Source organism: Tenrec ecaudatus, chromosome 13, assembly GCF_050624435.1.
Source record: "Tenrec ecaudatus isolate mTenEca1 chromosome 13, mTenEca1.hap1, whole genome shotgun sequence".
NCBI lineage: Eukaryota > Metazoa > Chordata > Mammalia > Afrosoricida > Tenrecidae > Tenrec > Tenrec ecaudatus.
Window position 1 is genome coordinate 65,848,560 of NC_134542.1, and position 12,534 is coordinate 65,861,093.

The 12,534-nt window shown below is 46.5% G+C and overlaps 1 protein-coding gene across 3 annotated transcripts in view; it reads right to left on the bottom strand.

Moving 5' to 3' along the window:
* The window catches only part of RAPGEF4 (Rap guanine nucleotide exchange factor 4), a 378,022-nt gene that overhangs the window by 56,261 nt on the left and 309,227 nt on the right, over positions 1-12,534 (bottom strand). For all 3 annotated transcript variants that reach the window (XM_075529292.1, XM_075529293.1, XM_075529294.1), the window contains 4 exons: positions 10,380-10,456; positions 9,780-9,926; positions 7,801-7,916; positions 2,539-2,627 (listed from right to left, as the gene is read on the bottom strand). In XM_075529292.1, the coding sequence (XP_075385407.1) occupies positions 2,539-2,627; positions 7,801-7,916; positions 9,780-9,926; positions 10,380-10,456 (429 nt within the window). The remainder of the gene's footprint in view (positions 1-2,538; positions 2,628-7,800; positions 7,917-9,779; positions 9,927-10,379; positions 10,457-12,534) is intronic.

A 12,534-nucleotide genomic window follows, 5' to 3' on the forward strand; every position in this document is an offset into this window, starting at 1 on the left:
GTATGCAAGTAGTCCTAGGCCAGAGTGGGTTTGGTTGGGGCAATAACCTCAAGGTCAGCAGTTCCAACCCACCAGCAGATTCCCAGGGAAAATAAGAGGCCATCTGCTCCGGTAATGACTTACAGCCTCAGAAACGCAACCGGGCAGCTCTATTCTGTCCGCTAGGGTCACTATTGAGTTGAAATGCACTCCCTCTGTGGTGGTGACTAATATGCGTGAACTGATTAAAATCACGCACACACACACACACACACACACACACACCACACCCCTTTTCTTGCCAGAAAATGATTTCCGATGTCACCCAACTAGTAATGCCGGCCATAGATGCAGACCACTTAAGAGAGGTGTAATTTGTAGGCAGAAACCAGATATTTTGGGTAAATTAAGAGAATGCGTGTATTGTCAAATCCAGGAGTGTTGTGTTTCTACGATGTAAACAAGTCCCACCGTCCATCCGTGTTTTTTTAAATCCTTCCTTTACTTTCACAAATGTCACAGTGCCACTGTCTTGCAGCCATGGACCTTCATGCCACATAGACTATTTTTAAGGAAGAAAGATCGGGGTAAAGACTACAGGGAACAGGGTTTGCCATTCAGTGGTGATGGTCACCTAGTCTCTAACCTGAAAAATGGCAGGTGAAGCACCACACCTGTGTGGGCCCACTGATGCCTGGGTTTCAATGTCTTGCTGGTGAAGAAGGGAAAAATCCAGATCTTTAGAGGTAATCTTAAAAAGAAAGAGACAATTTGCTCTTCATGACTGGTAAAGATCTGTGGCATTTTCCATAAGTGTCAGAAACTCTAATGTTCCAGAGTTCTCCTTTTGGATCAATATTCAGTTGCAAGAAATTGCCGTTTTTCATATTATAGAATTATACATTTTGGCAGTTAACTGGGGGTGGGATAGTGGGGGAGGGAGATTCTGCTGCCTTCTTTCCTGCCCTATCCTTCTGGAAACTTGCTCTCCGGGAGGAACCTTGGTGGTGCAGTGGGTTATGTGTTGGACTGCTAACCACAAGGTCAGCGGTTTGAAACCACCAGCTGCTCTGTGGGAGAAAGACGAGGCTTTTGGTTCCTATAAAGATTCACAGCCTCAAAACCCACAGGGGCAGTCCTACTTGGCCCTATGGGATGCATATAGGGTCCCATGTGTCAGAATGAGCTCAATGGCCATGAGTCTGTGTCTTTGTGTTTAATGGCTCCCTCAGGATTTTGCCATTCTAAATTCAAAGTGAACTTTCTTGAAAATTCTTATCACATCATTCTCCTTGGCCAGATCTCTCTAGCCACTCTCAAATGCTGTTTGAATTTAAGACCCCTTAGGTCTGAACCACAAATTCCTACATCTTCTTTTCCTTCTTCTGCATCCGTACAACACAGTCTGGCAGATCCAGGCTGTTGTTTCTAGATCAGTCCTTGGTTCCCTGTTTACTAGTTAGCAGTCTTCCTTCCGGGCTCTTTGGAAGGGTGTCCTCTCCAGGTCACTGCCCTTGTGCCCCTCAGCCAGTGGGTGCTCCTGAAGCACCGGGCCCTGTTCTGTTTCTTGACACATTCTCCAGTGTTCTCGAAGGAACCAAGAACGGGTGCAATGACTACAGGCTCGGCTACCAAGTGGTCAGTAGCTTGAACCCACCCAATGGCTCCACAGGAGACAGAGCCTGGTCATCTACTCCCTTAGCCTAGAAAGCCCTAAGGCAGCCTGCTCTGACATATCCAACTGCTGTGAGGCAAGCATCAACAGGGCAGCACCTAATAAGAATTATGTCCTCTAGCAGATCCAATGCTTCCTTAGTACATGGTTCACGTTGCCTGGTCTGGACCATGCAGCTTCATGCCTGCCCAGGAAGACTGCCAACAACGCTGACCTGAATATAACTTTGGCCTACATGCTGGGATCTTGGCTTTTTTAATAGCTAATAATTCCCAGTTTACTCACTACATAAAAAGTAACTCATCCTTTATAAGATGAGAAACTGGAATGAGGAGATGAAATAAGAAGTGGTACCACTTTGAGGAGCTCTATAATAATAAGTATAAATTTATCCCAGGGTATGCTGCGAAGATCCAGAAGGAGAAGTTCTTAAGATAACTCTGAAGTTCTCAAAGTGGGAAGTGCTCTTCTGTGGAGCTCTTAAATGCAAACGCCAAACTCGCTGTCATTGAGTTGATTTCCAACGGACAGGGACCTTACAGGCCGAGTGGAACTGCCCTTGGGGCTTTCCAAGAACAGCTAGAGGTTTTGAAGTGCTGACTTTGCCATTAGCAGCCCAGCATGTGACTCACTACATCACCAGGTCTCTGCAAGACTACTCCTAATATACATGCATGAGACAGCACGATCCATGCAAGACAGCCAGTGTTGGAGGGAGAAGGGCCGCTCTCTGCCTGAGCGACGTGGGGATCCTGCTCCAACATTAAATCACGGGACTTCCTTCCCAAAAGGCTTTGACTAGACCCACTGAGGATGGAGTCAGGGTTTGTTTATCATGCTGCCCATGGATTTTGTGAACACACAAAACTGCTCAATAGGCATACCTGTTGCTTCATTTAAAGCTGGCTCAAGGCGGATCGTTTCTAAAAAGTGTTCCAGAATTTTTTCAGGTGTTCCTGACATCACAGTATACCTGGATGAGAAACGAAAATGTTATTCGAGTGTCAAAAGGGAGTGCGTCACTGATAAATAACTTTCAAAATATCTGTTCTTTCTTTTTAATGTGAGATTCCAGGGAACCAGATTGGCTTCACTTGGTAGCCAGTAATCAACTCTCGAGAGGGAAGGAAGAAGGGAAAGGGGAAATCACTCGTGAAAGTGAATGACTCAAAGCTGCTCTTTCTTGTCCCTCCATGGAGCTAAAGGAACCCTCTGGGGGAGCAGCCGTCACAGGCTGGGAATGGGGAAGCCACAGTTGGGTTCCAAGGCGAATGAAAAGGATGTAACACGGGGCAGCTGAGGTCAAGCAGGGGGAGCTGGAGAGGGGAATTCGCAGTAAACTAGGTTAGCCATATATGGGTTTCTTGTGGCAAAATCTGCTCCCACACTCGAGTCTCCCTATCTATTTCTGGAGTTCTCTGTCTCTCCCAACTGTACCCTGGTATGCGCCTTGGAAACGCAGCTATTAATAAACCGGAGGAAAGAAAACAAAACCCCAAACACAAAGCGGCGTACGCATCAACCCTGCCCGGCAGCTTCATGAATAGACTGAAAAACAAACCAACCCAAACCCCTCAAACTCACGGCCATGGAGTCGAGGCTGACTCAGAAGGACCCTGCAGGACAGAATGGAACTGGCCCTGTGGGTTCTGCACCACTACGGTTGCGGCTAACGCCCCGCCAGGTAGCCCACTGAGCCGCCAGGGTTCCCAGCACCCCGCATAAGAAAGGCCACACTCGCGGCAAATCACACATGTAAGTTGCTTTCACATCAAGTGCCAATGCTTTGGGGGTGACGTCAGTATGAATTCAGAATGTTCAGCCGGGGTGCTCCCCACACCACAAGGAAGGATCTTTCCCAAGAACTCAGGGTGGCATGATCCGAGGGGACAACTAACCAGTTAGCGAGAGTTGGAGGCTCTTGTGACAAGACATTATGCTGGCCCGCATCCTCCCCTTCCCAAACTCGCCACGTGGCATTTCTGCTCGTCATTGACTTAAAGCAGAAAGGCACGGGAGCAAAGCACTGCTGGAAACAAACGCGCCTCTGTTCGAAAGTCAGAAACAGAATCCAGGAAGGTCCGCTGGGGTCGGCACATCACTTCATGTTACATAAAGCCGAGGGGTGGTATTCAGCCTGTCAATCAGGTCACAGCCTGAGCTACCTCTTTAGGGGTGTGGCCTTCTCATAAGGAGGGTCCAGGGAACCTCCCCCTCTCTCCCTGCCTGGACCTTCCTGCTGGCTGACCCCGAGAGCTACTGGAGCCCGGAGATGCTTCCACCGACATTGAATCCACATGACTTTGCAGCCAGGGGCCTGTGATATTCCTGCACTGACGTGCATCATTGCATGTGGCTGTGTAAGTCTGAAGAGGGACTCTAGACTTGAGTTGGACTGGGCTGGGCTGTGTCCTCGATATGTAATTACTTCTAGATAACAAGCTCCCTCTGAAACACATGAGTGTCACTGGATTTGTTTCTCTAGTCAACCAGGCCTAACACACCCTCCTCACCAACGCCCTCTCCTGCCTGTTTGAGAACTTGGAAGAGTAGTGTGATCACAAGAGCATCTACAACCATGAAGCCCCAGGGCCCTCACCCCATGCCTGAAGGAGAAAGGGGAGAAGAGACGCTACAACCTGTGAGCCTGCACGTGTGAACATGGAAAGTGAAGAGAGCAGAAACCAGGGGTGTTGGATAAGTGGAAAGCAGTTGTTAGCTTATTCTGGGCATGTGAGTACGTGTGTTTGCATGTGTGTAGAAGCAAAAGGAAGTTGAAGAGTTTAATATTTTGAGAAAACTTACCTGCTTTGGGGACTCGTGGAAGGAGAGAAATAGAAAGAAATTAAAAAACCAACCCCTACCCTAATCCTACAAGTAAGACCCCCTTTCTCTAGGAAAATAAACCAGATGCCACTGAGTCGGTTCAGGCTCTTGGTGACCCTTCTCACATGTGTCGAGCAGAACTGTGAGCCATAGGATTTTCCATGGCTGATTTCTTGGACGTAGAACTCCAGGCCTTTCTTCCAAGGTGCATCCGGGTGGGTTCAGCCTCCAAATCTTTCAGTAAACAGCCAACTGCATTCACCGTTTGACCCAAGTAACCAGATAGAAGAGAAGAGTGTTTCTTTCTTAGAGGCAATGGGTATTTGAGGGCAGGAGAAGTCGTATGGATAATGGCTTTCAACACCTCAATGAAGGAAGGTCCCTCAGCTCATCCAATAATTCCTGAGCTGTTGGACTCTCTGGCTGCTCTCAGCAGAGGAGCTGGGAGAGCAGCAGCCCTTAGTAAGCACGGGGGTTGGAGAGAGGACTCAACACATCGGGAGTGTTACTACGACTCCGACAACTCGGTGGGCAGGACTGACGTCAAGTGGAATCCAGCAAGTTAAAAGAATGCTCAGCACACTGAGGTTTCGCACCCGAGGCTACCAAGCTGGTACTTATGAGGTCTCTGATGTGAGCCAGGTTCACGTGTGTTTTAGTGCACGTCTCTGCCTGGCCTGTACAAGGTGTTCTGGACGGAGACTAGGTGTCGATACCTGGAGCTCAACCTAAGCAGGAAATAGTCCATGCAGCTGTAAACCCTTTGCTCACGAGAAGGCGTTCTCCAAGCCACTGCTGAAAAATCTCCAAACACCAAGTCTAGAAATACGGACACTTCTATCTGCACCTAGACACCGAAGGAGCAGGGCTATCTTTCTGCAAACAGGATGGAGCTGAGCAATGGGTGGTTGGCCGTTTACGGAAAACACAACCCAGTCACTAACGCAGGAATGGTGACTGCATATTCTTTTCATTGCTACACCCATACCAGCACGGAGCAGAAAGACATCCCGACCGGCTAGTGTGTATGGCTTCCATGTGGGCCATCGCCATGAGATACTGCGGTCTGATTAATGACAGGCGACTAGCACACTCAGTGTGGAGTGGTTTGAGCTGAGTCAGGTGGTTTTGAGAAGTCAAACGGTATACATAAACGATTCTGGATTTCTTAGGGCAGAAGCGAATCAAGACAATAAGGCTGTTATCAGAACCAACCTGGAAACCTCCTTGTGCTCAAAGAGGACTGTCTTTCAGGAGCCAGAGGCCTCCTGGGTTCTACATCTCAAGTCCACCCATGGACGCGGCCCCTGATAACAGATTGAAGTTTTCGGGACCAGATACCAAATATTCACTTATATGGACCCCACCCCCTTCCCCGTTCCTTTTCAACCTGGTCTGACCTGGAAAGCTTTCTCTTTGACAGGATGGCTTGTCACTTTCTGGGATATGCCTGAGTTTCTGGTGGCATAACAGATTACTTGGGCTGCTAACCACAAGGTCAGCAGTTTGAAACCACCAGCTGCTCCGAGTGCGAAAGACTAGGCTTTCTACTGCTGTCAACAGTTACAATCTCGGAAACCCACAGGGGCAGATCTATTCTGTCCCATAGGGGCGTTAGGCGTCGGCATCGACCCAACGGCAGTGGGAGAAAGGAACTAGACCCCATTGGGCTCCCATCTAAGACCAACTGAAACAGACCGAGCAGTGTGTCTTTGTTGTATACGTGGTTCGGAGTCAGGACCCACTCACCTAACAACAACAACAACAAAGATAATCATTAATGAGACGTCTTGACTTAGATTAAACAGAAAGTGCTTTTGTGCTTATTCCCCTGTGTGGACTGGAAGGATAGTTGGCTAGTAGGGAAAACATATGAGGAATAAGGGACGCTAAGGAAATACTGGTGATAACGTTAGAGACTGGTCTATGGCAGGCTTGGAGATGTAATGGTTGGTGCTTTATCGTGTTGAGGCTGTGGTGCTTATGTGCCACATTGTGCTACAGTCACTTGGGAGGCAGAGGGAGTTTGGGTGGAGAAGTTGATTGAGCTGGGCCAAGCTCTGCTATTATAAGCTGAGTGACACTGGGCGAGCAACTTGCTTCTTTGAGCCTGATTTTCTTTACCTGCTAAACAAGGTTTCCATGAAGATGAAAGGAAATACGCGCCATGGCCATTCATTTCTTACCCTCCTCCTTTGCAAATATGTTGATTCATCTGGATGAAAATGTCTGCGCCTTAGACTTTCAGTCTAAACGATTAAAAACAAAAACACTAAGCCCCTAAGCCCCACCCATCAGCTGTAGGGACTGTCCTGATACGCGGAACAGCCCCACTTCCCTGGCAAACAAAGGAGAGTTACTTGGGATGCTTTCTCGTTCGGCACACTATTATTTGGTGACACTTCTTTAGCTACAGAATTAGTGTTTTTATTCCGCTAGGGCTGAACATGAATCTTTATTTTAAAAACCAAGCGTCTTTTTCAGTCATTGCCACTACTCAGAACCACCTTTCTCAATTCCCCTGTCTCACCAGATGTCGGCACGTTGGCTGAAAATCATCGTGGGGTGGGATACTGTGGCCGAGCTAGAACTGCAGGTGGAGAGGCTAACAAGGGACTCCGATGAAACAGAAGGCCCGGGAAAGGGGAAGCAACTGGCCGCTGACAGCAGCCCAGAGCACGAGGGAAGTCGAACGGACACTTCTGGGTGGCAGTCCACATACTGTCTTAAATCTGATATCTGAATTTCCCTCCAGGAGGCTTACTTTTTTTTTTTTAATTTCTGAGCCAGTTTCTTTCTTGTTAGCGCAGCGGGACAAAAAGCACTGCGGCCGTGGGCAGGGTGCAGATTGTGTGTTTCCCCCTCTGGGCACATGCCGTGGACAGGACGCAGTGTCCCAAGGATACTTATTGTGATCATGAGACGGGGGAAAAACCCACTCGTTGAGATTGCCTCCATTATGAAACGCAGATACCAGAGGCTCCGTGCCCTGACATTCCTGTTGACATTGTTCCTCCACGTGCCTTCTGCTTCCAAGCAAATGCAGTGGAGCATTGTGCCCAGAGAGAGATTTTGAGAGTCGGGGAATATTCTCCCGGGAGGATCACTCCTGCAGCAGCACCAGGCTCAATGCGTGGTGCCAGAAATGGATACATTATACTCACAAAATGTGTGATTAGTCAATAGAGAGAGAGAAAGGGAGAGAAAAAGTCCCACACACGGCCGTCTCCCACAAAAAAGAACTTGCTATTGTGGAAATGATGCTGCCGTGTGAAAGGTTAATCACAGTCTGGCAATTACAGTGCTGGATGCAAACATACTTTTGCTGAGGCTGTGAGTTTCCTTGATTAGACGCTCTGTTCCCCGCTGGGACCTTCTCCAGCACCAAGACGTCTTGGTCATGTTCTTTAAGTCGGACTGTATTCGCCTCCACGTCCTGCAAATACAAATTAGACCACACACAGATGCTGCCATTTATCCAGACAATGGAAAGGCACTTCCAAACGCTTCGGAAACTCATTTGGTGCTTGTGATGCTAATCGGTGGCGCCTACCAATTAAGTCATTTTCAAAGTCAAGGGCTGTGATGGTTAGAGAAGGCACCAGGTGAGGCTTGAGTCATGTGTTCTTAAAACTCTGCTTTTACTACCCCAAGGAGCCCTGGTGGCACAGTGGCTACAACATTCGGTGGCTTAACCAAAGGGTTGTTGGTTGGAGCCCATTGCTGGGAGAACCATGCTGTGGTCAGCTGCTGGAAATCCAATGTCCGACTCTTGTCTTCTAGGGTCGCTATGAGCTCAAAGCCCTTCTGTGGCTGTGTGTTTATCGGTTGGCTTTTCAGTTAGCTTTTAACCAAATTCAGACCCAAAGCCAGCAGCACCGACATGTGGTGGTTTGCAATCTAGAGAATCTTTGGGAGAGGGTAGGGTGGCAAGGAGATAGGAAAGCAAGCCGATTCACCAATTTATTCTTTCTATGCGTGGCTATTGGCACTCAGTTTCAGCAAAGTTCTTCCATTGCCATTTTCTTCTGAATGCATTTAGTTCCTTAAGGGGTGGCACCTCTCTTTCCAATCAGAGAGGATTTCTTTATTTGAAAAAGTAGTAGCTATTTTCATCTTTGTATTGCTAACATTATTTTTTAGTTAATGTGAATGATTTTAAAAATTATATCTAGAATCATGGTCCTAAGTGGATTTCCTTCCCCACCTACAAATTTTGGGGCTGGGTGTAAAAGCTCTGTGTGTCGCATGCAGCATTAGTAAAGTTTTACCTCTAATTTTCAAAGTAATTTAAAACTAATTCAAGGTATTGTCCCTAATAATTTGGCTCTTATTTGAAAAGAGAGGAGGTAAAAACCAATTCAAATTCATGTGACGTTTTTTCTTCATTTTTCGGTGCTATCAACTTTGATTGATTGGTCCGAATGGGTCACCAAGAAGAAAATGTAAAATTGGACTTGGGGTCTTCAGTGACCTACGAGTTCATTTCAAACAGGAGAAACACACAGAAAGTTCCTTGACCTGTCTTTGCCATTCGGAGCGCACGGTCCTAGGACAAACTTGGTTGCCAGAAGATTCATCCCCAATGCAAATGCTTACGGGGTGTGAAAGTATACCTGTTCTTCCCCAAGGAAAGGCAATGCTGTGGTGGATCATCACCACATAACTGCATGTGTCCCCAGAGACACTGGTATTTAGGCCTTGGGGGCGGCGTAGGGGATACGCCAAGTCTAGGGAAGAGCAAGGGGAGAGTGGTTCTGTGGGTTAGCAGAGAAGGGGCGAGAGCAACGAGAAACGCCAGAGAGACCAGCCTCTCTGAGTCATCCCGCCAAGCAACCAGGGACTGGGACATTTCAGGGGTTCTTCGACTACTCCCATTTTCTCCACCTGCTCGCCAGAAGTCTGCAATTCCTTCCCTATGAAACCGCTGTAGATAGAGCACTGCCAATGTCGACGAGGACATGACGTCCCACTACATTGAGAAGCCACACACAGGTAGCTCTGCTCTTTGCTGTAGGGCGGCTATGAGTTGGGATCCTCATCCTCCTCTCTCTCTGGAGTGGCTGGTGAGTTGGAACTGCCAAATTTTCGGTGAACGACCAACTGCTTCACTGGGCTCCAGGAGACAGACCCACACCTTGGACAGGCCTGTCCCATCCTAATACGGACCCTCTGTTTCCACAGCCTCCCGCAGACGCAGAGCGGCCTTCTTCACCCCGGGCAGAAGTCTGTGGATATTCGGCAGAAGGACACATGGAACTTCCCTTAGCCATAGATAGGTTGCCTTACACTTACTTACCCTCAGGATCCGGTTGAAATCCTCCTTGTCTACTCTGAGGAAATGGCAATTGTCTTCTCGCAAGACGATGGAGGCCGCTCGGGGCGCATCGTTGACAAGCGCTAACTTGCCGAAGTCATCTCCCTCGTGCAAGGTGCAGACCACACCCTGGAGAGAGCAGAGCAGGGAGGTGAAATGCAGGAGATACCATGACACCCCCCTTTCCCCTTGGACACAATGTATATATAAATGGGCCATCCTCGCAGGCAGTGAGGACACAGTATATTAATGATATCAATCCAATTATGTAATCAAGTGCTGATGTTTCATTCTTTCAAAAGTGTTGCCCTTTAGGCGGCTCCTACTGATAAAAAGACACTGGGTAATAAGGTCATTGTCTAACTCAAATGGGTAGACTATTATCTAGAGACAGTATATTTCTACTCAGAGCACAAGGACTTAGGTAACTTACAAGAAGCGAGGCAATGATGTCTAAGGGTGGGTAACGATGTTTGTTTCGGGTTTAATTGTAGCATTACGTTGCTATCACTTAGAGCCACCCTCATAAATGAAACATAATCAGTTTCAAAGAGGGGAAAATACATTTACAGATATACCTACCTTACCATAAATGACTACATTCACTGATCCTTTTAGAATAATGTACCAGGAGGTGCCTTCTTCGCCCTGGTTAAACACTAGATACAAAAGAGATGAAAAGACTTATGACAAGAACAGAAGCACATCAATATAAATTACAGCTTATCAAATCATCATTTTTAAGTACCCCAAATTATACACTTATTCTAGCAGAGGGAAAAAAATTACTGGCTAACGCTACCTTATTCAGGTAGAATATTATTTTCTTTTCGGTAGACTCTGAAAAGAACAGAAACAGCACACTCCTAGCTGTGCCCTGAAAGATAGGTTCTTGCTGGTTCTCTGTTTACCAGCAGCCCGCTCTGGAAGTAATCTCTTTCCCCACACAATTCACCCCAAGCTATTATCCTAGACAGAAGTTGGGGGTTAAAAACAAACTATTAATGTAAAGTTTGAAAACCTGCAAATCAGCACCCTATTCGGGCTATGAGTACAAACATTTTTGTTTATGCTTACTAGCTAGACCTACATCGTAATGAAAAGACGGCTTATAGCGATGATCACTACATTCAGAGAAGTCGCTATTGTGGGGAGGGAGACGGGAGGACCAAAGGAGGACACACAGGAGCCTCCAACTCCACCTGGATAATTCCATCTCTTGAAAAACGGCTAAAGGCAACTACATCCGTGTCTCAGAAAGGTGGATTACTAGGTGTTTGCACTATTCTCTATTTTTATTTGAGATGGTTAAGTATTTCATCATGAGTTTCTCGAATGAAAGAAAGGAAGTTACATCATCGGTGATAACAATACTAAAGCGTGCTTTTAAACGGTAAAGAAATGGGTATCAATGTTAGAAATACTATTTTGTTGACTGACCATAAAACGTTTGAAATACAATTTTTAGCTCCTGCTCCCTGGACCAACAATGAGAGTAGTAGTGATACCAGGAGGGGGAAGGGGAAGGTGGGGTAGAAAGGGGGAATTGATCACAGTAATCTACGTATAACTTCCTCCTAGGAGGACAGATAACAGAAAAGTGGGTGAAGGGAGACATCGGTCAATGTAAGACATGAAAAAATAAAAGATAAATTAGCAAGGGTTTGTGAGGAGGGAGGGTGGGGGAGGAAGGGTAAAAAATGAGGAGCTGATACCAAGGGCTCAAGTGGAAAGAGAATGTTTTGAAATGATAATGGCAACAAATGTACAATGTGCTTGACACAATGGATGGATATGTGGATTGTGATAAGAGCTATATGAGACGCCAATAAAATGATTTTTTTAAAAAAGAGATCCCTCTCTCTGTCTCTCCAACTTACATTCCTTGCTTATTTGACTAAATTAACTCAGGCTGAAGAAAGAGCAAGATTTTCCTAAAGTGCGCTCTTTGGAAAGTTAATGGATGTTTCATTAAAAGTGTCTGTGCTTCATGAGGGCTAGGGAGAGGTAGTTTTAGGAAAGTGGATGTTTTTCTGTATCACAGAACTTCTGAGAACCTTAATGTATATGTGATTCTCCAAGAGAGTAATGAAGGCTGGATGTGTTGACCGCATTCAGGAACTAAATGCACTTTCCCAGAAGGGTTTTATAGGACCAGTGGGAAATGCCAAGCCAAATAATATTGTCCAGGTACATTACTATCAAATTTCAATTTCTCGCTTCCAAACGTGACCACAGAATTAAATTATAACTCAGGTTCTGGAGAGATACTGTATACAAAGGGGCTTAAAATGTTCACAGAAAAGTGCGATCAAAAGATCAAAGCGTTTCTCCAGGAGCCTTTAGAAGCCCCTCCTATCAGTACTGCATGTGCCTTTGGAGCCATGAACTGCCTTGGTGTAAAGATTGTAGACCGGTTTAAAAATCATTCTAACCCGCAATCCCAGCACAGAGGCAATTCTTCTAAAGCTACAAACGGAACCGAGTTCACTGTGAAAAGATACTAGGCTGCCGTGGGTCTTCCCGAGGAGCAGTAACTTTATCTGTCAATGCTACTGACATTGAGTCCATTCCGACTCGTACTGACCCTACAGGACAGGGCAGAACTGCTGTGTTTTCATGATTATAACTCTATTAAAAAAATCATTTTATTGGGGGCTTGTACAACTCATCACAATCCATCCATTTGTCCATGTGTTAAGCACGATTATAACTCTTTATGAGAGCAGAAAGCCTC